At 45.2% G+C, this 26,465-nt stretch overlaps 1 protein-coding gene across 6 annotated transcripts in view; it reads right to left on the bottom strand.

Moving 5' to 3' along the window:
• Nucleotides 1-26,336, bottom strand: part of LOC119466240 (FYVE, RhoGEF and PH domain-containing protein 1-like) — a 53,089-nt gene extending 26,753 nt beyond the window's left edge. The window contains exons 1-4 of one of the 6 annotated variants that reach the window (XM_049656949.1): nucleotides 26,138-26,336; nucleotides 14,748-14,928; nucleotides 9,278-9,481; nucleotides 5,165-7,974 (exon numbers count right to left, since the gene is read on the bottom strand). In XM_049656949.1, coding sequence (XP_049512906.1) covers nucleotides 5,165-7,974; nucleotides 9,278-9,481; nucleotides 14,748-14,928; nucleotides 26,138-26,147 — 3,205 coding nt within the window. In that variant the 5' untranslated portion in view covers nucleotides 26,148-26,336. Of the gene's footprint in view, nucleotides 1-5,164; nucleotides 7,975-9,277; nucleotides 9,482-12,578; nucleotides 12,804-14,747; nucleotides 14,929-14,993; nucleotides 15,022-22,423; nucleotides 22,647-26,137 lie in introns of those variants that run through there. The other 5 variants (XM_037726720.2, XM_049656946.1, XM_049656947.1 and 2 more) reach the window with 5 other exon arrangements.
• Nucleotides 26,337-26,465: the final 129 nt, after the last annotated feature.

The raw sequence follows: 26,465 nt of genomic DNA, 5'->3' as shown, positions 1-26,465 counted from the left end.
CTGCGAAAGTGTCAGAGACAGGCACAATCATCATCGCAGCTTAATTGGTAGAGCACTGTGTGCGGCATACAGAGGTTGCAGGTTCAACTCCCGCTGGCCAAAAAAGTTGTGCTTTCTTTCACATTCATTACCCTTTTCCTATTAAAAATATAAATTTGATTGCAGATTTAACTGTCATTCTATATCTACTCCTACAGTTCAATAAAAATTAAAACGGTTAGTTTTCCCTAAGCTTTCCGTGGCTTAATTTTATGATGGCTTCACATGGTTATTACCTATAAACATTCAATAGCTTCAAGGGCAGCCTGAAAAAGTTATTTAAACTTCCACTGCAATGCAGACTTTGAACTGCAGAATGTTCTCAGGCAATGCATGAACAATATACCTTATGTGGTACAAAGTCACCTTTGACTTTTTTTTTGGCATGACACAGGCCTTAACCGGGCCCTGCCGAGTCCACCAAGTTCGCTTATCTCTCTTTGTCCTGACATCAATTTCATTAAATGAATGTCTATGTGTTGGTTCCTTTTTCTCTTTTTTTTTATTTGCAATAATATTTTTACTTATCTTTCTTTATGAGAGTCATCCCGTCAAAAATGAAACATTTCTTCCATCCATCAACTATTCTTACTATTTTATTGTTCCTTATCACCTTTTACCCTATCACTCAGAGCTGCATGCCAGGCGTATGGCTAGGCCAGCCTCTTCAGCCCTTGATAATTCTTCTCTCTCTCCCGAACAAGAAAAATGTGCCTGTTTCCGGACTGCTTATCAGCGAACCATACAGCATGATGCTGATTGAGCTTATTACTGCCCTCTCAATTACCGGAGCGTGGCAGTGGCATATGGAACTGAATCAACTCCCGACCTTTCGGCAGCTTCTTCTACTGATTAATATCTGGTATACATAGGATGTCGCCTGTTGATTATACCACTGCTCCCATAAACGCCCCATCTGTGTACTAGCAAACTCACAAATTCAAGAAGAAAAATTTTTTTAATTACGTCTTTTTGTTGAAACAAAAATAAAAATACATTTTGTCACCTGTAATGGTGACAGCTACTCCTTTTCACGTAGTAGTTGTAATAATAATAATAATAATAATAATAATAATAATAATAATAATAATAATAATAATAATATTGTACAATACAAAGTATAGTCACAGGTTCAGAACATCTGGAGCAAAAGATTGATAAGGAAGTAAATGAAGCCCTCATAGGCTTCCAGACACGCCGGAACATATAAAGGCAAAACATGAGAACAGCGGCAGTATTATCGGGAGATCACTTTCAAAGATAGTTTCCACTTCCACAAGATTTTGCAAGACTCAGCGCTGCGCGCGTCATAGTACACAGCCAACAGCGCTCGTCATTGTGTGAAGATAGCCTGGCCCAGTGGCAGAAAAGCTGTCGGCCGTATATGCAGACATGTCCAGTGCCGAGTCACGCAATATCACGCAAAAGTGAAACCATCTCCGAAAGTGATTGCCCAAGCATATTTCCCCAGGTTGCAGCCTCACTCTATACTGAGTCCTGACACATATGTGGATAATGCGTTCCTGCTGTCAATTTGGCTCTCGCCAATATAGTGTCCTCAGAGACAGTAAAGGCGCACTTTTACAGTAAAACCCCACTGATACATTTCTCAAAGGAACAGTGGGGGGAAAAAACTTCACAGCCGGGTAAACGTAAATGAAAGCCGCAAATTCCCACAGCAACATCAGAAACAGCTCTGTATGCATGTATAATTAATGAACATGTACAATGTTCTGTGGCAAACCTGACTTTAGGGAGCCGGCAAAAGCTGCAACCACGCCATGGCAGGCTTATCGAGACTGACGATCGCGTACTTCTGGCATTTCATACTTCCAAACTTGCCTCTGCACTACTAAATTTGCATGATCGCCACATTCAAATGCAACGTAAGAAGCAGGAATGTTACAGAATGACACCGTATCGAAATGGGAACATAATAACATAGGAGTCAATGGGCTTTAGGTAGGGACCACAAAAATGCGACGTATCAGCTGGGAAAAACGCGGCATTGAGGAACATATCAACGGGGTTTCACTGTACCCATAAATCTTCGTATAACTTCGACCACCTGGGGTTTTTAATGTGCGCCTAAATCTGGATAACACGAACGTCACGGCAATTCAGCCCCATTGAAATACAGTCATTACAGCTGGAAATCGAACCCGCGAACTTGTGCTCCCCAGCAGAACGTCATAGCCACTGCGCCACCCTGATGGGTAATGCACCAATTAATGTTGGTCAATCGTGGTCAGTCATAGAAAATAAACAGATAATCACAATTCATCAGAATATGAATATAAATAAAATACGGCTGATTTTCTTGCTTTTTTTTTCCTACTGCAGAAATCATTGATGTTACGCCTTAATGTTCACAGACAATAGCACCTAAAATATAAGGTCAGTGACACACCTGCCTTATCTCATGGAATTCACAACATGCCTCACGGCCTGTTACGTTAACTGGCTAACCTTTTTCCGTGTCTTCTGGGATGTAAACGTTTTGTTAAATCTATAGGACACACTGTTTTGTGTTGTCAGTGGACAGACAGGTCACTTGACGAATCTCACAGATAGAAAGTGCCGTTTCGGGATTCAAGTGGATCCCTCGTTCATTAGAAAAACTGGTCAAAACAGCCTTCGTTAAGTAACCTTCCTTAGCCCTTTAACAGACTAGACAGAGCTAGTGCACAGAATTTTTTTTTTTTCTCTTCATAGAATATGAAGCCAAGCTTGAGAACAATTAAAGCAAAAAATGAAAAATAACAGAATGCCAAATATTGTGTAAATGTACCGGTTGAGCAGGACAGAGTCTGGAAGCAGGAGTCTGCTACTTTTGTTAACAAGCAGAGGCGTAATGCATTCGAAGCTCAACAGTGTGGGGATGCGCGACTCTCACGCGTCCCCTGATGTTGTTTTCACCGCATGGCTCCCGTCTCCTGTAATCCGGCTTTGCCACGTAGCTTTACGGCAGTGGAGTTGCAGCATATTACGAGAGATGGCGCTAGTGTTGCGCTGCTAACGCCACCTGACGGCGGGGGGTTATGCGGGCGCAACAGAGAGAAGGCTGTTCCTCTTCGGGTTGGGGTCGGTGAGCGATGCAGACGTCCCACACGTGCACCAATCCACACTTCGCGAGACCGTCTCGCGCGGCTAGGAGCCGGGCACGGGTATGGACGAACACGGATCGTTCGAATGCGCCACCGTTCCCGTGACCGTACACGTGAACGATTAGGTGATGGTGTGATAGCATGGGGCGAACATATTCTCTCGCTATCCGGTCGCGGTGAGTCAGACTTCCTTGATTTGTCGCGCGCCCATGTGAATGTTCTATGCGTAGTAATTCGGCTAGTATGCATTAGTGTATGAAAGGTGCAATAAATGCCCTTTTTACTGTTTGCACTACTGTGTTGTCGTTCCTATGACCCAAGAGCACGTGAGACCCCACAACAGATAAGTGCAACAAGAAAAAAAAAAATGACAGTCACTTTAGCAGTACGCTAAAGAGGGTGAAGGCAAAAGCCTGTGCGCTCAGGAGACATTCATTTAATTACCTGACATTGTCATTTGAATGAATTGTTACTTCTTATTACTTGTTTTTTTCCGACCAAAGGTCACGGGTTCGAGTGCCTTAATTGACGCTACCTTAATTAACTGTGCCTTAACACCAAATGTCATAGGTGTGACTCCCACCAACGGTCGTGGGTTCAAGTGCCTTAATTAACTCTGTATTAATTAACTTCGCCTTAACACCAAAGGTCGTGGGTTCGACTACCACATAAGCTCGAGGGTTCGACTCCCACTGAAGGTAGTGGATTCAAGTCCTGAATTAACTCTCTCTTAACACAATGACGAAGGTGACCCGCACACCATCCCAATTGTTGCGTGAGCGTTTGCATATAGTTAAGACACGATACGAGGGCAGTGTAGTAAGTAAAATTACTACACCGAGTCATCATCGCGTACAATTTCGCTTTGACGACACAGTTTTCGCTCAAGGACATTGAAGGTCGACTGAACGATGAGACATATAAGGCTTTTGCCTTAATAATTAGTATATGACATATTTCAAGTACTTGCTCTCTCTTGACTCAAGGTGTGGCAAACTGACAAGACGGTTGTGATTTCTTAGTGCAGAAAAATCACTGCATGTCCTCAGAACGTAGTTTAAAGCACCTCAACATAAACCATGTTGAAGTAAAACTAAATTTACAGCTATAGCACCTAGTGTTGAGTAATCTGTGTTTGGCAGGCATCTTAATAACGTCGACAAAATTGCTGAGGTGCTGGTTAGAGAGGAGGTAGTGATCGACTGTTTTATAACAAAAAGAAGGTTACTCAACAATTGTGTGTTGACTGTTTCGAAGGTAACTGAAGAGCTGACTGTTCTGACAAAACTGCATTTCAGTAAAAACAATCTGTAAATCCTGAACCTCGTTTTGTTTTTTGTAAAGCTATTCAGTGCCCATCTTCCTTGCTGTAAATGCTCATCGGTATATTCTGATGTGATAGTACACTTTCAAATGCTAGAATGCATCAGACCGCTTTCAATAAAATTTTGAATTATTGTTTTTTCACAACATGCACAAAGTGCAGTGTTGAAGGCCACACTGGCCAGACAGTTGTAAGAAATAGAATACAGCTTGGTGAGGGCAGGCAGCAAACGACAGTACCCAAGACATAGAACAATGAGTACATTCAAACTCAGTCTTCGTTAAGTGTATTGTGCACATCAGACATTCCTGCTGGTGTATGTGAACTTCTGATAGCAGAATTGTCTGTGTGTAAAAACACAACCAATAACACCAAAAGACAAGCAAAAACACAATCCTCCCTGGAATCGCGTTTCTGGTTCATTAAGTGCTATTTCGCCTTCCACCTGCGAAAGCGCACTACAAGGTGCACCAATGTATGCATTCTTAGGCGATGCAGGCAATAAACTTAGTAGTTTGCGCTTGTACTGCCAGTGTGTCCACATATGGTTGTGTTTTTACGTGCAGACAATTATGCTAACAAATACACATCAACTAGCCTACAAGACGAAGTTTCAGCGAACGCGCACTTCTCTTTCACGCTTGGTAACTCATTTTCAAGTGCAGAGCAAAATCATTGCCAAGTGGGCACTCACCCCTCTGCGCTGACAGCTCGCTGTCGAATGTCTCCAGCAGCCTCTTCTGTCTTTCAACCAGGACTTTAGTCATCTCCTTCTGCAGACCTTCAGCCATCTCGAGGAGTTCGTCAGTGTCCTCCCCTTTGCTCTCAGCTGCCTCAACCATCTTGTCCGAACCGCTCGCCCTGGAGGAAGCACGCGGCGGCACGTCGCCATCCGTCGAACTTCCTCGCTCCGCTTCGACGTCACAGTAAAACTTCGCGCTCGCACGTTTCTTCTCCTTCAGCCTCGTCTTCGACCGCTGCACCGACCCGGGAGAAGAGTCCGAGCGGCGCGAGCTGACCGTGGGGTCAGTGTCACTGGGCACTGCCGGCGAGTCAACATCCGCGATGTCGCCCGACGCATCGCTGTCGTCGTACCAGCTGGAGTGTGACTTTTCGCTGCTGGCATTGGGCTCCGTGCTCGGTGACTCGGCACCCCTCTGCGCCTCCGGCGGGATTTCGAGCGGCGGCCCGTAGAAGGTGCTGTTGGAAAGCCGGAATGCCTTCGCTTCCCCGTTCTGCTGAACCTTTGGAGATGTGCTTCCGCTCTTGGTGCTTTGCCGGCTGAGTGATTCGGACTTGGAATCACGCTTAGAATCACGCTTGGAATCGCGCTTGGAATCACGCTTAGCTGGACTTGTCCTCATTTCAACTCTCTCGGGCACCGCTGGGGTTTCACTCGGTTCCTGGGCAGGAGCTTCCCTCGGATGAGCGCTTGGAGGTTCACTTTCAGCTGCTGCTGCTGTTGCTGGTGGAGTTGAAGGGTTGTCGTCGGCAGAACTTGGCGCAGATGATGTTGGCAACTTCAACTTCCCTCGCGGTGGAGGTGGAGGCGGTGGAAGAGGTCTGAAACGCATTCCTGTTGTAGGTACCGGATGTGGGACGTCCTTGAAGCGACGCTCTTTTGTAGGGGCTACCGTGACATTAGTGTACAGGTCCTTCAGCTCCTTTTTCGTAAGAGGCGACTCCAAGACCATCACAAATGTTTCGGTTATAGTAGCTGCAACATCAGAACTGTCTTCGTGGCCAAGCCTCTGGGCCGTTTTGATTCGGATATCGGCGTCCGACAGCGAGCGGCTTCTCCGTAGTCGCCTGGCCTGCTCTTCTCCCGAGACCCTGACTGCCTCCACTGTCCTCGAGCGCTGCCGCCGCTTTCGTGGTGGAGCCTGTGGAACGTCTTCTCTTTTGCAGTCAAGAGTTCCGCACGTTGAATCCTCGAATGGTTTAAATTGATGTGCGGCTTCCCGCGCCATTGTTTTGAGAGATGCCTCGATGCAGGACAAATTATTTGCCCGTGCCGCCTCTTCCGCTTCCCTCTGAGCCAAGAGGGCATCGAGATCGGCTACGATGTTCTTCGCACGAAACATCACGAGGTCATCTGTCTGACTATACACATTCATGCCGGACTGAACTGCTTGCTTGGACATCGGCGGCGAAACGACCTGCCGCTGCAAAGGCACAGGCTTCTGCGGGGTCCCAGGCTTTTGTGAAACCACTGGCTTCTGGGAAACTGTGGGCTTCACTGTGGCCACCGCCGCTGTCTCCACTGGCTTTGGCTTGCACTTTGGAGGTGGCGGCCTCGGCGGGGGTGTTCGCTTCTTTCGTGGAGTTTCGCTGGACTTGGAAACATCCGCAACGGTTTTTGCTGCAGCGGCAACCACTTCGCTATCTATCACAGGTTCTTCAGAAACAATGGGGGAACATGAAGGCACTTCTGTTGGAATGACTTTAGCTTCTTCCGTCACAACTACCGAATCTTTGGGAACAGCATTTTCGACAGGTTCTGAACTCTTGCTTTCATCTGCTGCGACAGGAGTGCTTTCCAAGGTCGTACTCGGCGCAGCACTAGCAGGTAACGCTGTTGTCTCCTCTAGGGATTTGGGAGGTGATGAAGGGGGAGGCGGAGGTGAACAAGGGGGATGAGGCGACGAAGCGGCGGGAGGAATCTTCGGAGGAGGAGGTCGCTGGGGCTTCACCTTTTTGACGGGAGATGAGGCGGGGAACATTGACTTTGGCATCTTGGTCGAAAGCACGGGACTTGGCTCCTCCCTCTCCTTGACTCGGACAAGAATGGGGTTTTCCAGAGGAGTCTCCTCCTGCACCTGTTTGTCGGAAAGCGTGTCCTTTGCTGAAGCTGCTTCTGTTTTGGCTGCCGCGGACTGAGACACATTAGATTCCGTCGTGGCACCGCTACCTTTCTTCTTCGCAGCCATGGCAGCGATGATGTCAGAGGGAAATACTTCGACTCCGAATCGAACGCGCGGCTTTTTCGCTGCTTCTGGTTTAGGCGGCGGTGGCCTCTTGGGCTTTTCCAGAGACCGTGTCTTCTTCTGGGTCTCCTCGGGAATGACGCCGGACTGCTTTGTTGCTTCGTCTTCTATAATGACCATAATGGGGGCAACGGGCAGGGGTGTGGGTTTGACTTCTTCACGAGGCACTTCAACTATTTCGTATTCGTTTTCTTCAACAACCGGCTTGGGCGTGCCTTCCTTGTGAACAGACACAGTAGTCACTTCCGCCACTGTGAGTTTTTTAAAGTCGACGTCTTGATAGTCGGAGCTGGCCTCAGTGTCTTCGTCAGCGTAGCGAATGCCGTGCCGCCCTCCTGGAATTTCGTCACCGAAGCTTTTTGGTTGCGCTGGTGGTCCTTTGCTCTCCTTGAGGGGCTTGAGCGGTTTTGGTGGCTTCGTCAGGTGAGTGGACAGCTCCTTCGCCTTGCGGTGAATTAGCTGCGAGAGTCGTGTGCAGCATGCTTCGTCTCCCGACTCAACATTGTCCTTGATGGACCTGCAAATGTGGCAAGAAGTGTCCTTTTAGGCTCTCTCAAACTTTAGTATTAATCTAACACTTACCTATATGACCACAACATGGTTAAATGCACTTAACTGCAAAGCAATGCAAAAGTAAAGAGTAGTACCTTGAACAGGCTAAGCACTGCATAAAATCTCTGACCATAAACAAGTAAATCTGTTGGCAAATGGTGTACAATACGGTCCAGTGTTAAAGGAAACATCTAATTTTCGTGATAAGCATTTACAGTCACTGACGGATAATTCAGACTCGACGGGGACTCCCAAACAGTCTGAAAATAAGGAGCCCAAACTGCTGGATTCGCCAGAAAATAAGTGACTTTATTCCACAAGTGGCCAAAAACGGTGTTCCGTATTCTATTCTCAGATCGTCACCCTTCCGAGGATACCTTAAATTTCGCCTGACTACCGCAACATGCATCAGGGTCTACAAGTATGGCATTCTTGGCACAATGCCAACCACGCTATCTGTCGCATGACTAGCGCAAGATGCATTGGCGTCTCCGAGCGGCAGCATTCTTGGCATAGTGCCAAGCACGCTGTCTTATAACTGTGCGGAAATGCTGCCTTCCGTTAGTGCGTCCAGTGCTAGTCACGCAAAATATCACGAATGTGAAAGTAGCTTCGAAAATGATCGCCCGAGATTATGGCCTAAGTTTGTCAAGGCATTGCTAGACACACACACGCTTGCCTTTCACCCAGACAATCCGTGGCAGTGATTTTCTAGCGATGCCGTTCATGATATTCTTTTTCATGCTTTTCACGACCATGCCGGCGACATATCAAAACGAAATAATCGCTACACTATCTGCTTGACTCGGTGGCCAAATCACCACATGGCCGTGCAGTCGGAGTACGAATTATCGCAAAGCTCTCTGTAAGGTGTCCGAAATTTTGGTATACATTAAATCTAGGATAGGAGGCCAGTGGTGGTGCCGCGTAGCTGTCCTTATAAATAAGTATGTCCGAATTATCGGTCAGCACCAGTATTCATTAAGTGTTCATATATAAGTCTATATATATATATTTTTTTTTCATATATACATGAATATATGAACAAGATGACAGCTTATACATATTATAATTTTGCTTCGTTATATCCAATAATTCATCATATTCATGTTCGGTATATTGAGGTTTGACTGTACCACAAAAGGTTTAAATGCCAAGAGCCTGAGGGATGAGTAGATGACTGATAGGGCAAAGCTCACAGTCAAGAACACCAAGCACATGTAGAATTTGGACACAGTTGACAGAAAAGAAAAACAACAAACACTTACCAGTCCTCTGTTATGGTATTTCGTTTGCTGCTGTCTGATGGCTGCTGCGTGTCCTTGGACTGCGCTTCGGACTCGCCGTTTTGCACTGGCTGCGCGCTAGTGCTCGGAGTGGGGTCGACTTTGTCATCGGTCGCAGGCATTGCGTCGTTCGAACCGTTGCACAGGGCCTCCGCTTCTGCTCGGTGTTCAATGACTACCGTCACCCTGCAAGCATGCAAGACCTTGTAATGATGGCACAGAAGCTTCATCGAAATGTGAAACGCTGAAATGTCAGTTCTGTCCGTGATGCACGCTGAGGTGACTTAGCTTTCAAAATTAATGCAGAAAACATGCAAGTCTACGTTTGCACACTGGTCCTGAAAAGTGCTTTTGTAAGTGGATCCACTGTCTACTTACGTTTACATTTGTGTGCCTTAACTTTTGCATCAATAGCTGTCACAGGGACTTCCTAGTTGCGTTCACAGGATCAGCACTTGGCAGCCCTGTATACTAGGAAATCTGTGATATCACACTTTTTGTGAGTTGCACACAGAAACGAACGGCCTTCAAACTTGTGCACTAATGGTACACTGTATGCCTTCAAGCACAGAGAGCAATTTTTTCAATAATCACACAAATTCCAAAGCCTTAATTCATTTAATCCATGCCCAAGTTTATATAATAAAATTGTTCTTATTACATACTGTTTAACTGTTATCACCCAATCTTGTTTTACTGTGACATTTACAGTTCCAAATTGCCGATTTCAAGAATATCGCTCCCACTTGAGCTAAGAGAAAGGGAAAAAATGAATTGGAATGCAATGTAAATGAGTAAATGATTGGTCGATTGATTCACTCATTCATTGATCGGTTCATCCCAAAGCAACAGCTGAGCTAGAGCAGGTGTCATGGTGGAGAGCTCAAGATTGATATTGAACACCTGGGGTTCTTGAGCATTGAAATCAAAATGAACAAGCAGTTTTGCATTTTGCCTTATCAAAATGCCACCGCAGTCACATTGACCAGGAATTCAGTCCATGACCTCTAGCCGATCAGCACGACATCACATCCACAGAGCCACCATAGTGAGTGAATGTAGCAGGAACACAATTGTCACTGTCCTAGTCCTGGTTGAAAATGCCAGGCAGTGCTCTGACAAGCATCTGTATAAATCCTGCCAACGTATCCTGGGTACCAAAGCAGTCGTGCAAGATGAACAGAAGGCAGGAGGATGTAAAACTGGTGCCATGAGTGCTTAGTAAATAACAAGCGACAACTGGCACCAACTATAAATAGCCGCAAACAAACCCAAACTGTAATGTTGAACAGCTAAATTTACCACTAGCGAGCGCCTGCCTGTTCACTCTCACTTCCCCTGTGAAAAACAAGAAAGCGACAGTGCTTGTGTCAATTTCTCCACAGTTGACTCTATCACTGAGTCACTTCCTGCCTTACAGCTTGTGTAATCCTGTTGTGCGATTACACACTTTTTCATAGAACAGAACATTGCTTGCCTAGTCATAGAAACAAGAGACAATGTTAAACAGCAGATTATAAAATCTTAAGCACCAATCTAGCGAGTTATGTCTTTTAAACTGTGTTATCTAGGTGAAAAGAGCTCACTTTTAAGCACAGTACAATATAGGCAAACACAAGGACAGTGGAACCCATTACTGCTTAATATAGAACAGTTTGGGAGCCTTGGTCGAGTTCCCCATAGGCTAGTAGACTTGTCTTAATAAAGGGCTCAGTCGACTTCTGTTAACAGCCTGGTCTTAGGAGACCGAAAAACGCGAAAAAGTTTCTTCAAACTGACATTTTCTAAATCTATAGCTATTTTCTCACTAATCTATAAGGTATCTCACTTCAAGGATCAATATTTTGGTCAAGTAATAACAATTTTAAAATTAACTCCATAAACCCGTGCCCCTCCTATCTTGAGTTGTTTTTGCAATTTTCTAGCAAATACATTTTTTTTTATTCGTTGCAATCTGCTAGCGATGATATCTCAGACACCCAGAGCATGCAGAATCAAAAGTTTTTTTGCAGCTGAAATTTGCATATATGATAAGTGGTGTAATGCAAGAAGATTTTAAGGTTCTCACTTAAAATTCCAACTATTTTCCTCTATTTCTTGCCACATTGTTCCTACACTGCAAGATGTGAACTTGAATGTATAATGATGACACTTATATTGACCACTTTTTAAAAACGCTTGCATTATTGCCTTCTTAACCTTTTGGGCTATTGACCCATGCATTAAAATTAAATGTGTATTTCGCCATTTTCTCATAATAGAGGCCTGAAACAATGGCATGTGGTTTTTAATTAATTTTAATCAACTCGTCAAATAACTGACCTGCGTAAAAAACAAAATATTTGAAACAAGCATGCAAAACTAAACAAGTATGCATAATTTGATCCAGATGGGTTGACATAAGGAAATATCACTTTCAGAACCAGGCTGCCCCCTTAAGCTATACTTCTGACAAGGCAGATGTTCAAGGTCTCTATGTGTTTTATCTTAAAGAGATTCAGCAGCATCAATTACCCATTGGAACAAGGCCAAGTGTTTAGCACTACACTTGCGGATTTACTATAAGCAGATTTACTTCAAATACTGTGTTTAGCAAATAGTACTTCCTAAAAACTCAACAAAATTTATCAGCCTATTGATCATTAACATTGTTTACACCTGAGCACAGGCAGAGAAGCAGCAAGCTTGAAAACTGGAAACAATAGCTAGCGACAGGGGCATGTGCTATATCTTTGTCTAGAGTTATTCAGAAGACTGCTGTCACACATCGCAACATGTCTTTAATTATTGCTTAAAGCTTCGATTTCGGCCCAGTGGTCACTTCAGCTGGCACGATGCTACATACTTTAAAAGCTGCTAACATTTACCTACGGCTGCTTTGCAGAGACTAGCTGTTTACTACAACGATGTTTTCCACCACGAAAAGCACAGGAATTAAACCAGGATGAGCTGTCTCATTAACTAAAGCGAAGTTTTCATGTGTGCACAGTCTGTAACCCAAATGTACTTTACTATACTGTATTCATTCACTCCTTTAAGCACATCATTAATGTTTAAAGACTGTGTTCCCATCACACAGGGTTTGAGGCTGCAAAGGAACCTGAAAAACACTACTTCAGGGCCACATGCGAAGGGCACACGGCAAGCCTGGCTTCCGTGCCCGAAAAAAACAACCGAGTCTGCAAAACCTAGCGGGGCCACTGGCATGCAAAGGAAAACGGGGCTAGAAGGAAGGTAAACACACACGTGCGATGTTTGTGCCTCTGGACAGCGGCTAACTCACCATGCAGGTTTGTACACGGCCGGCCCCCGTAGCTAGAACAAACGCGAGCGAAACGACTTTCAACTTCTCCCTATTTCCGAATGCTGGGAGGTGGTGCGCGCGCTCCAAAATAGAACCGCCGGAGGCCTGAAAACCCGGCCCGCGCCCATCGAAGCCACTGGGGGGGCCAGACAAGCCTCAAGGTGGCACGATGCCAGGAAAGCTGGCGACGCGCTCGCTGCAAATATAACGGCGCCACAGTTTTGAGCGAACAAGTGGCTCCCTCTCTTTTCGAGCCCGACAGACACACTGACCGAGTGGAACACAGACACGCAAAGACACACACTGCGGTAGTGCGCAACAGTCTGGTAATATTGCAGTAGTGGTTGAGCACAGGAAGGGGCTTCGAGACGCTGATCCAGCTTATGAAATTTGTTTCCTCTATGACATTGTTTTGCTATCAAATCCAGTTTCCATTATAGGTGCAGATTGGGTTGAAATTTGTAAATCAGGCATGCTGAGGCAGGCTGATGGTGCAGTTCATGGTGCAGTGAAGGTACAGTCTGGGACAAATATTTGGAGACCATTTGCAGAGCGAGAAAGTAATTTTTTTTTTTTTTCTGGTGTACATCTACAGTGCGGCAGTGAGGAGTGCAACTTTGAGCTTTAGGTTTGATCATCGCAGTGCACCAGTTGGCTCCTGACTGCACCTTGAGTGCAACAAAATGAAATGTTTTCACTGCCACCTGCAGTCCACAAACTTTTTTTCCCCAGACTCCAATAAGAGTTACGCAATGCATAAAATACCTTTTGAACAACTTACTGCAGTATGTCTCGCAAAAAAAAAAAAATCTAATCAGTAAATCACGAGATGCTGCGGCCAATAAATGGTCTCACGCCATCATTGTTATCTAAAACTCTTGCAATGTCTGCTTTCCTCAACAATGACTATCAAAAAGAAGTCTACACTGATATCTGCCTGAGCCTACAGAACGGAAAATAGAGCTCGGTATCGCTGCATTACCAACAAAAAGGTTTCTAGGACTAATTACTTTGAGCCTGCCGCACTGCCCAATGCAACAACTTGAACAGCCGTGACACAAAAGGTGCCTTGTATCATCTTAGGAGGCTCCTGACACCTATAACTACACTGCTCACATTTCTGGTGTCAATGCTCACGAAGAAATCAACAAATTTATTACCTAATGAAGTACTGATGACTCCCTCACGAAATGTGAAAACGATTGAAAGGAGAAGGTGACTTTCAAGACATGAACATTCCAAACCAACATTGTCTGTCTGGTCCCCATAGCTAAGCACCTTGCTGTATCATTGACTGCAATGAAATTGCGTGGTTGCGCACAGCGTAGAGTTTCCTGCAAAATTTATCAAGAGAAATCTGCTGCTGGTGCAGCAAGCATAGGCAGTTGAGCGAGCATGCGGATGATGGGTATACTGCGTGCATTTGCCTATCCTTCGTCCTTCTGGCTTCAAAAGGACTTCACGGCTCTTTACAAAATGATCACATTCAATGAAATATTGCATAACAACAGCAACAATTTGCAACGATTATGAACGTGCGCACGGTGAGCAGTGTAGTTAAAGTGTTCTTCGGGCTCTATTTCTGTGTGACCCAGCGCTTGTCTGATCGAGTGGGCCTAGCCAGGTGACGTCGAGTTTACTCGCGTCTATCGTGGACCAAATAAAGTTCACTCACTCACTCACTCACCCAGCGCTTGTCCTGCATTCTTTCTCGTGTTTCATTTTTATGTGCGCTGCCCAGGAATGGACAGTCTTATTGCCTTCGCATATAGAAAATATAATTTCTTTGAAATTTACAACGACAACAAATAATGCTACAAGAACGTCTGAAGGCGCAAGTACGACGACTAGACACATCCGTGCACAACCCGCCATTGCTGTGGTAGCTGAAAGATCGCAGCTTCAAGGGATTTCTCTAGTAATTGTAGTAGGAAACTATATGGCGCGCAGTACACAAATGCCTTGCATGCAAAAGTGAGTCACAAATGATCGATTAAAGGTACCAACTTATACGACAGGTTACAGAAGGATACTCAAAGCAATGTTTGCTACCAAAGTGCGAAATTGAAGAAAGGAAGGAAAAATTAAGAAAGGAAGGAAAAAAACTGAGCCTGTTGGCCACATCAGCAACTGCAAAACCGAACTTACTCGTGAGCCGTCTCCTTTTTGCAGGGGTCTTCCAAACTGTCACCTTCTTTCGTGGCACCATTGGCATGGTTCTGCTCGGTCGTCTCGGTTAACGGCGACACGGTGATGATGGGGCGGCGGGTGCCTCCCTCCGAGAGCAGCGCTGTGGGCTTCGGAGGCACGGGAGGCTTGGGCTTGCCTGCTTAAAGAGATGCACACAACCACACGTCACGCCTTGCCACCCTGCAATGACACCTGTCCCCTTACATTCACCATGCATTGCTGAACTCCTCTTGCCAGGTGTGCTACATTGCAAAAAACGAGAGCAAGCATCGGCGCACACTGGCTCCGCACTATCCGTCAGGCTGCCTTTGATGATTCCCGTGGGAAAGCCATGGGCAGGAAGCTTAGGTTTATGATTAGATTACTATTGATTAGATCAGATAACCCTTCAGCATGTTCAGTATTCTAAAGGACAATGCCATTGGTAGGAGTTATTGATTGGAGGTACAGGGGCACAAGATGACAGCTTGGCAGTGCTGAAATCGGCCTTGTTAACAATGCAGAAGTGAAACACTGCGATATCAACTAGACGAGATTGGAGATATTTATTGAAAACAAGCACAACAGAGAAGTGACAAGCTGACAAAATAAATATAAACCAGTCACTGCCAATGTGCAACGCTTCATATGCTTCCAAATTCATCACCAGCATATATGCAAACACATTCAGCGGCATAATGCATCAAACCTGCTATTTTCACTTTACCGCGTCTAGACAACATGCTCCCTGTATGGTCTGCATCCAGACACCGTCCCGTATTGCAAGTCCTTCTTCCTTAAAATATGTTATGATAGGAACCACCTTCCTTCTCCATTAATCGGCACAACAGAAACTTGATTGTTTTTGCAGGTCCCTTTACCAACATAACACGAGTAACAGTACCATTTTATTTATGCACAGCTGTTCAGCTTCCTACTGTTTCTTTCTTTGCATTATAATGCCTTATTTGCCAGTTGCTGTGCAATTATTTAGTGACAATGCTGTTTATTTGCTTGTTATGTTGTTTTGTGCTCTTTTGACATTTATTGCTTGTATGTATTTGATTAGAGCATGTCCCTTCTCTAACACCTTGTATGCCATGAGGGTATTATAAATAAGCGTTAGCATTACAAACATCACGCTAACAGAAGTGTAGATGTGATAGAGGCCCTCAGAAAAAATAAGCTCGCCATCCCGGCCCTGCAAAAGTGAATGTCCAGTGAAGCTGTTGAAAACCACCACTACAAGTGCTGAGGGGGGGTATGCAAATGCTTTATGGCTTTAGATTAATGGTAGTAGTGCTATTTTAGACCAATGGTAGGAATGGGAGTAATGGTAATATTGACAGCACCCCGCTGCCCATAGCAGTGCTGCAACATTGAAATCAGTTGCTAGGCTGGTTATTTCATATACGAAAGGCAAGGGACGTCCCACCACACGTTGAAAGCAGGTGTCGCCGCGGCAGCTTGCGCAACACTAATCTTTACCGGGAAACATATGCAGGGTGCGCTACGTGCTTCGCATTGCTATCACAAGAACCTTATCATCAATTACATGGTTCAGATGCTTGTTTTGAGCTTGCTCTTTATTGAAACGTACGCTGTTATGTATGATGTATGTGTGATTCCAAAGAATGTATGCACTGTTCACTTTGCTGAGTGCTTGTAGCCTCGGCCTTGGGAGTATGAGCCATTGCCTTTTTTGCTTGCAAATGGGGGTATGAGCCATTGCTTATGGGGGTATGAGCCATTGATGATGATAGTTTTCGACATGCTGTTCTGTATGTTGTATGCGTGATTCCAAAGAATGTATGCACTGTTCGCGTCACTTTGTTGAGTGCTTGTAGCCTCGGCCTTATGGGGGTATGAGCCATTGCATTTTTTGCTTGCTTACGGGGGTATTTATTTATTTATTCCATACTGCTAGCCTGGGTACCAGGCCTTAAGCAGGTAACCTATAAAGGTTATGAGCCGTTGCTTACGGGGGTATGAGCCATTGATGATGATGGTTTTCAACATGATGTTCTGTATTTTGAATGCGCGATTCCAAAGAATGTATGCACTGTTCACGTCACTTTGCTGAGTGCTTGTAGTCTCCGCCTAACGGTGCTATGAGCCATTGCATTTTTTGCTTGCTTACGAGGGTATGAGTGTTTACGGGGGGGGATGAGCCATTGATGATGATAGTTTTCTGTCAACGGATACGAAGAACATCCTGGAAGCCTAGCCATATACAGCTTCGCTCTAAAAAGGGGGACATTACAAGAACTGGCTGCTAGTGTAACTAGAGGTCATTGGAACCTGTTAGTGAAAACTACAGAGATCAAGAGAACTTGTTGCTGCTGACAAGTGGACACTGTTAAACATAGTAGCTAGCAGCACCAAGCAGTTGGCGAGTGTCAACTACATTCAGTCACCACCAAGCCTTTCATGACGACACCAAGCCAGCAGTTGAATGTCACTGGCCTCACAAGCCTATCTGATGGCAGGCATGAGGGAGCTGATAATGCATAAAATAATCTTGCGCACGATGATAGTGATGTGCACGCTGCTCCTAAATCCTGTGCTACTTCGCTCAGTCACAAATATGCTATTTCCTTGATTTCTTGTAGGGTTCATTCATCAATGAAATTCTGGATTTAACACACTAATCCTTAATTCACGTAAACTTCATTAGTCCAGCATTTAACAGCGCATCAATCTAAAATGTCTTAATATAAAATCAAACCATTAACTTCTTTGGTCCTGCCTGTTGGCGCAAGTTCTGTTTTCAGTCCTGTGAGAACTTTATCATCACAGACAGGCATTAGCTATCTTGCTGCATTACTAGTCAGAAGGTCGCTTACTGTCCACTTGCCCCCATCTACGACTCATCTACGACTTATCAGGAGACAGAGGATCTAAAGCAACTTGTCATTAACATTGTAAACCACTCAGATGCAGCTTACTTAAAGACCATGAGAGCAAGAAACTTAAGCTAACAGCCTACCTTGCACGTTAGGTTAGATTACTAGATTATTCAACATAACCATTATATTATCATTACATTTAGCATACTTTTTCCTCTATTTGAAAGCTATTTACGTACCTGCAGAATTTATTATTGCGCATTTCCTTTGAGGAGGGAGTAATACTTAAGATGACTACTCATACAGCATTATACATATATGTCGAGTAGTAGATTGAGCCGCCAACCAAGTCAAAAATGAATGTTTGTTTCAAGTTCCTGGTGGAATCCTTGCTCTCCCTGTGAAACCTTTGTTCCCCAAATGAACGTTCTGATGTTTCGCATTCCCTACAGAACTCTTGCATCCCTATGGAGCCGTTGTGCGAGCAAGGGTTCCATAGAGAACTTCCAAATGCTCCCATGGTGGACGAGGGACGCCTTGTTCACATTCTGACATTTCTATTCCCCATGGAAAAAGTGTTGGGACAAGGGTTCCATAGCGTACTTAAAACATTAGTATCAGGAGCTCCGAAACCTGTAAGGGAGCATGGCCCGCCCAGCCGTATGGGCTGACTCCCCCTCTACTATAGTAATACCTTGGCTTTACAGTAACAGAAAAAAAGAAGAAAAAGTTTACACAGGCAAAACAAGCCTGGCTCTTGCCCCCACACTCGGAAGATACTTACGGAGCCCCTGATGGGGCTGTTCCTTCAGGCTTGGTCAGTAATTCAACTTTCTGCTCGACATGATTTTAAATAAACAGATGGTAGTTCATCTCACCCTTGATTACATTATATCTGTGTGCATTTATAAGACAAAATGTTTCACAAAAAGACAGTTATCGTGCCACTGTAATCATAAAAGCATCAAATATGAACTTGGTTCAATGCGACCTGCATGCACAAAACCTACCGATTAAGCCGTGTTAATCACCCAGAACACCCTCTTCATCACCTTTTTATAACAGTAGCTACAAGTAAGCGAGAACAATAAAAGCCCTGCACAGTGACAAATGCTAAGCAAACCAGGAACCAGACTAAATAAACATTAACATTCTGGTCCAACATTTTGCATGAGTATAATAATGTCTATCTAATGTGATCATCATTAAACTAGCAAGTGTGTCACAATTGAGTGTGAGCAGCAACTTTATGTGTTGGTGTCTAACTAGCAACTTCTGTAACCAAGGAATCAGTGGTAATATACTGTGTCTGTTCACAGTTTGTATCACAGCAGACAAAGAATTAACAAAATGATACTGGGTAGTACAATGTATTGACACTTTTGACTAAGAGACAATTTTGGGCACTACTATAAAGCAGTAGCATGAAGATCTGTAAGATGACAGCTGCACACGACAAAGATATGCAAAAGGAAAGCACTGGGAATGCCAATGCATGCCAGCTTTTATTTATTTATTTTCTCTCAAGGCAGGAGCATTATAGAGAGGAGTGGGCAGGTTACGCTGAAAAAAAATGCTACGTTACAAAAGCATTGGCCATCTTGAAAGCACTGATGTTGGATCAATCTACATTAAAAAAAAAAAAAGCTAACCAGACTAAAACTGCCGTGACGCAACAAAATAATAATAATAAAAAAAAGCAGCCACGTTTCTTTTTCTTTATAATCAACCCTCCAAACAATCCTGCTCATGCAATCTATGAAACAAACAACAATACATCTTCAAGACAGTTTGCAAACCACACATCCAAATGAGTCAATCACAAGAGTTTGTTGTTTGATTAATTCATTCATTGATTGCACCTAACTTCCCAAAGTAATGCAAGGGATATGGGAACACAAGTGGAGGGCTCCAGATGAATTTTTACTGCCTGGGAGTTTTTAACGTGCACCTAAACATAAGCATACATGGACGTCTTCTCACATTGTCCCATGGCAATGCAGCTGCTACAGTCGAGAGTCGAACCAGTGGCCTCCTGCTCGACAGCAGAACGTTATAGCTGCTAAGTCAATGTGGCGGGTGCAGCAATATAACGAGATCTACGCATTAATTAAAAATTCTATGGGAAGCAAGGTACCAAATGTGTTGACATCCACGAGAAAACCGCTCCGATATAAATAGATGAACATAACTTGACGCAATAACTGTCCACTTCAACAAGGTTATCTAATCAGGAAAGTTCCCAAAGATACAAGTGGTCCCATGTTGTTGGGTTTTTTTTTTTTTTTTTGCTTGCATGTTTTCATGCAGGTGGTTGTGGCATTCCGACTTTTAAATCACGCGTGCACACATTTTCCTCCACAAAACCGTCCTTAATAAGCAACAGGTCAAAATTACGCGAAACACCAATGTATTTTGTCGCTTATTTTGGAGAGAAATATGTCAAAATTGGTGTTGTTACATTGGCTCCTACAAAGTGTAACATGTTAATGACGGTAAATGGACGGGACTCAATACAGAAAGTACACAGGGGGGGGTGGTAGACACTGAGAGAGAATTACACATGTGGCAAGACTCAATATCGAGGCAAACAGTCACAAGGGAAAAACAAAACAGGAAACTGATTACTTGAGTCAGAGGATGCATGGCATGCCAGCACAATGACTGGTGACGAGCGACATTTTCTATTTCAGATTTTTTTCCCCACGGTTTCGAGCCTTGCTAGGCTTGTCATCTTTTCACAGTAAAATCAGATACACCCCGGATATCCTGTACTCTGTCTTGCCCACTTAGAACTAGTATTAATATGAACCACTAAAGTTTGTTAGCGAAATTGAGTTAACTGCGACTTGGTGACTATCACACAATGAATTGATGTCCACTACTGCTATAAATATCAGCCAGCATAAATTACCATTCTGTCTCAAGCCTCCTGTTTTTTTATACTAACTAGAGACAGCCATCGCTGAAAGATCTTGCATACGGACTCTCAGTCATCATGAGACACGCACTGAGACACGAAATCTATCAACTTATGATCAGTACGGTCCACTCTTAAAGGGAACACCTAGCCGGTAACAAAGCCAATAACCTTAACACTGCAAAAGACAAAAATCGCTGAGAAAATGCATTAGGCTAACACCTATGAATTCAAAAATGCTCAATGTGTCACAGTAGCGCACCCAGGATCTCTGCCAGTCGGGGGTGAAATTTTTGTGTGTGTGGGGGGGGGGGGGGATGCAAGCACTTTGCATAATATGCAATTTGCCTTGCTTTAGCAAGAGGAATCCAACAACAAATAAAATGCCTAATAATTATAATAATGACACCAAGGATGATGACAATGTTTATTTCTTCAGCGCTTTACTCAAATTTAAGAGTGAATGAGTAAATACAAGACAGTGATAGAGTGTTTTTGTTAATCAGGAAAATTCGACCTCGAGCCACCTCCTGAATTGTAATGACAATGTGAACAGAGCACTGAAGGTACACGTTGGACTGGTGGGACTGGACGCGTGGGGGGGGGGTTAACTCGGCCTCAGGGGGGGGGTTACAACACCCTACCCCCCACCCCCCCGTCGGTGCGCCACTGATGTGTCATCATGCTATATTTCAGCTATAATCAGTAGCCACAGACTAACAGGGTCTTCCCCTGAAAAGTGAACCATACTGTGCATGCAGTTAAGAGAGGCCGCTGAAGTGTAAACATGGGGAACGATAAGCCAATAGAGGAGCTGGCGGTGGCCCTGACCAGTGGGTCACAAACAGCAGACTAATACAACTATGACTAATCAACACAAAAGTCTTAGATGCATTATTTAGGAGTGAGGCAGCTAGCCAATGTCTCAAGCTGAACATGTAACAAATTTAACGAGCCCACAGGTTCATAAGAAAGCAAAACAGAGACTCAATGCTCACTTGAAGAGTTGTAACAGATTCATAAATAGTCTAATTTAAAACTGGAAAAGTAACAAAGACCACAGCGAGAGCTCACTAGTCAAGCGTTCGCACATTATTCGCAAGCTCCATAAGAAAATGCGCTCTAACGAAGTGAAGTCCCCTAATCAAAACCTTGGCTCCATGCTGAAGCTTCCCTCATTCACCCGCTGTCAATCACTGCAAGTACCCCACATGCCTAAGATACCAATCCATCTTCTTTAGGAGTCCTTTTTTTTAATAGTTTACTACCTGCAAGTATTCAAGAAATCAAACAGCTTTATTTTCAATGCAATGAGGATATTACAAAAAAAAAAAGTTACGTGAAATTAGGTATTCCTTAAGGATGCACTGACAAGCACATGCTTTTTGAACACCAGTCAAGCATGCCACCATAACAAAGCAACAGTGGAGGTACCACTGGTGAGGCTAAACACATTAAACTCCAGAGAGGTCTGTCAGAAAAGCAGCTGATTGAGCATCGACACGACAGTCCGCTAGCACAATAAGATGCAGTGAACTGAACACACAGTGGCAAGACTGCGAAAGAACTGTTTTACTGCGAAAGTATACATGCAAAAAGTCATTAGAGCTCCCAAGCATTTACAGGGCTACAGGGCTAACCATGCCACCAAAGTGTCAACCCATCATCAGACGGCAGCTAAGTGAAAAAATACCGCTTCACTGCAAAAGTATGCATGGAGAAAGATGTTATTCTAAGGAAGAGCTCACAAGCAATTACAAGGCTAAGCATGCCAAGTTGAAATCTGGTCATCAAGGGGCAGCTAAAATTGCCAAGAGATGGCTGTCAGCACATGTGACTGACAGTCTAAGAGGGCGAAGAAACGACAGGCAAAGAGGAGACATCACCTAGGAAGGAGCTGACCCAGTGGCTGTCCCTGGCCACCTGAACGTACAGCGAGATCACGTACGACAGGCAACACAGCGAGATGGTCAGCAAGGCTGCACCCGCCAGGAAAACCACGCCGTCCGAACACTCCTCCATCGGGTCGGCGGGTGCGGCCTCTTCCTCGGAGGAGCAACAAGGGGGTGAGAACCCCTGTGTCTGTCGAGCATGTGTCTCCTCCGAGCCCAGGTGGCCCAAAATAACCTCTCCCCTCCCCCACTGCAAGCGCCATCCGAAAATGTGGTGTCACGTGTCAGCGGGGAGGGAGGGCGCAGAGGTAAGCCAGCGGCACGCTCGAGGCAGTGAGAATATGCGGGAATGTCTACGTAACACGGGCGAGGGGTGGTTGATTTTGAATGGTTGGAAAGCACAACACGCAGTTTGCCCCTGGCACCATTTCCACAGCTAGGGCTACTTTTTGTTTTGCTGTTATTAACCAGCAGGTCAGCTAATCGTTTAATAGTGTTGATATCCTCAAAGACCACACCAATAGCCATGGTTTCAAAAGGAGAAAATAAGAAAGTGGCCACTCAATACCTTTAGTAATGAAAAGAGAGAGAGAACCTTAAACAGTAGAAAAGGATCAAACAATGTATCAATGGAGCCCAACAAATACTGTTTGTCTCATTGAATCTCCAACACTGATGTCGAATGTTTATTCCATATATATGCGTACATGATGTATGCATATATGCTGATGAAATAGATATTTGATGAATGCACAAATGCCCCAAGTTCAGGCGTGGCTATTCCAATTTTCACTCAATATGCAATAGACTGCCGGCGAAACCAAAGGCCAAGAAACAGCTGCAAGCCCCAAAAACATATCATGATGGTGAACGTCACATCACTTTCGCCCACAACTTTATCATCAATGCAATGAACCTTTCTCCCCAACACCACGTTAGAATACGACTACGGCGTGCCGACGAACTGCGATGGGGGAGTGCGAGGGGTCATAACCGTCTGGGTGCGCTATCCGCATTTTTTTTTTTTTTTTTTTTTTTTCTCCTGCAGAAGGCCCGCCTTAAAAATAGACGCCGTGCGCTCGTGCCCGCTTCGCGCAGTTTACCGTTTGATTCGTCGGTGCACACCCCCTGGCGGTCGGTCCCCCTCACTATCGCGCACCTCCTCTCCCGCCAGACAGCAATAAAACATCCACGGCAGCTACGACGACTGTACGACGCTTGCGCAATAGGTCCATTGTGTGTGAGTGCGTGTGTCCGTCCCCAAAGAGAGAGGGAGAAACCGCTCTTTCCGCCAACAAAGGCGGCGTGCGACAGCTGTGTGTGTACCACCCGACCAGCAGGCCAATGACATGAGGTGTAACAACTGCGCACTTGAACGAAGCGTAAGCTCGATCAACAGCCCGGCGTGCTCGTGCGATGTGTGTTAGCTTCGGACTCGGTTCTCGGAACCAGGTGTGGAGAGAGGGAAGGGTGGGGGGAGGGGGCGAATATTTCGGCTAATTACCCTCCGTAGTACTACCAAGCGTGAGCTGATGATGGGGCCTTAATTTCGACCAGAGAGAGTGCGATGCACGCGCGAAAAGAGCGCAACCGACGGAAACTACAGAAACGTCATAGGTGAAGTACAGCGCAACGTTACTAGATCCTTCTCGCTCCTACTACTAGTAGTAACGTCGGTACAGTGTGCTCCAATTATTAACACAAAAAGGAACGCGTGACAATTCAGCAGAGAGTTGTATTACGCTGAAATCAAGGATCACTGCAGGAGATCTCGACTTAGCGAAATACTACTAACAAGCAACTTCATTATCATCCGAGTTGAGTTGAGAAAAAAAAAAAAGTATTCGCGTTCACGCTGGCGGGGGTAGGGGTGACAACTTTCAAATGACAGTGATGGAAGCGGGGCGTGTAGTAAAAGTTGAGTCACGCAGCGCCACACAATGCTGAGCAGCATGGCGATAAGTGCGATGCGAGTAAACAAAAGACTGGAAAGCTTCCAACGTATCTGAAGTTGGTACTACCTACAAGGGCACATCAGATATATATATAGCACGTACGTACGTTCTTCGGAACAAAACTTCCTGATTTATTTGTTTGTTTTAAAAGACTCAATAAACACGGAAAAGAACGCAAATGAATGCCGAAAAGTTTTCCCCCGTCAGAGGAACACAACGCAAAAAAAAACTTGAGCGCGAGGAAACCGCCGGGAAATCCCGCGGGACAGGTGATTTTGTGCTCTTCTAAATAGCCACTGATAGTAACGAGAAGTGAACTATCGCTTTCGGCGCAGGCAGCAAACGAGGCCGATCGACAGATAAACAGGATGTCGAGGGAGGGGGGGTTGGATGTCCGGATGATTGGACGCTGCATCGCGTCCAATCATCCGGACAGCAGCTGTAATTTCAATCTCATCCGCATTAAAAGAGACGCCGGAAGATGACAGTCGACTGACTCCACCTCTAACTCCGCGAAAGGTCCATCCGCCGAGTCACTGTATCGCGGGACGATGTTCTGTGAAAGTTCTGACAGTCGTCTGAAATAAAACGGCGTTAAGAGAGAACTATACTAAAGTTATCGTCAGTTAGGATTCGTCTGTCTCGATCCCTTTTATCTAGCAGTGCTCTTTTCTCGCAAGCCGTGACCTCAGGTCGCCAGAGAGAGATGGCCTTTGCACGACTTATCACAGTGCGGAACAACTAAATAAAACGAGAGCTCAGATAACGCAGGCGTCCCCCGCGCGAACAAACTGCCTGGTCCCTATCGCCGGCCGCTCTGTGTGCTTTCGACAAGCTATATCTAGAAACGCTGACACAGACCATGCGTATTCGGTTTCTCGTCGGCACGTACGTACGACGTTAGAAACTCCGGTCTTCTTCGATCCACGAACTCGTTTACTTTTTTTTCCTTGGACATGCACTGAACATATCGTTAGGCTGACATTGTTCAACGTTCACAAATGGTAATAAAGCATCGGAATAGTCACAGGTGTTCCCTTCCGAAACTTCGGGAGTTCCACAAGAACAGCAACAAAAAAGTTGTCCCAGCCCGTCCTACGATCCAGAGCGCTGCAAGCGAACACCGCGTGTTTCTCTATACATTTTTTTTTTTTTTTTTCGTGTTTCTTTTCCGGTTCAGTCGGACACCTGTCGTCGAAACGGGTTACGTAAGGCTCGCCCAACCTGCAGCACTGCGTGTGTTGGACGACAGCAATTTTCGTTGCCAAACGGCGGACAGAGATGTCTTCTTGACTACAGGTCGCTAAGCTAACGGCATTGTTCTCTTCGAAACGATCTCCGGCAGCCGTTCGTGCGTGGCACACAAACACGCGAACGTACGGGGCCTCCTCCCCGTTTCGCATGAACGAATTCGAAAGCAGCGATTCGAAAAACGCCCCTCTCGGTTGTGCGATGACACCCTCCGCACACATCCGCGCGCTAGGAACATCACACCTACTTGTCGCATGAGCTGTCCCGTTGACTAATGCTCGAAGGCGCCAAGTCCCCACGCTGATCGCGAGACCTTCTCGGACAAAAATCAAGCAGCAAGGGCACGGCACAGCGGGACGCACCGGCTTATGTTGACCGGTCCACACGGCGCTCACCAGGGAAATAACATTATATAAACACAGGACGATCGCCAGCCGAACACGTACGGACGGACGGACGGAGAGGGCGAGATACGCGGAAAAACGGAGCAACACGAACGTACCTGACGCCATGAACGATGCGTTTGTCAACGCTTGCGGGCCTCGTCATTACTCGCAGAAGTCACATCCGTGCCGGTTTATGGCACTGTCAAGGCGCTTCCGAGGCACTTGCTTCAATAAAACGATCACAGCAGTCCGCAACATATCCTACGAACAGGGAATGCGTCTGCCATGTTTGATGCTCAGGAGAGATGACACACATATGCAAGGGCGCTAGATCTACGGGTCACACTTCCGTACAACCTCAAAGCACTCGAAGCAAAGTTATGTATAGCGCCCTCTAGTTGACACCGTCAATTATTCGAAATGAGTTTTACAATGACTCTGTTG

Source organism: Dermacentor silvarum, chromosome 10 (assembly GCF_013339745.2).
Source record: "Dermacentor silvarum isolate Dsil-2018 chromosome 10, BIME_Dsil_1.4, whole genome shotgun sequence".
Classification (NCBI taxonomy): Eukaryota; Metazoa; Arthropoda; class Arachnida; order Ixodida; family Ixodidae; genus Dermacentor; species Dermacentor silvarum.
This window is presented reverse-complemented; position numbering and strand designations above follow the sequence as displayed.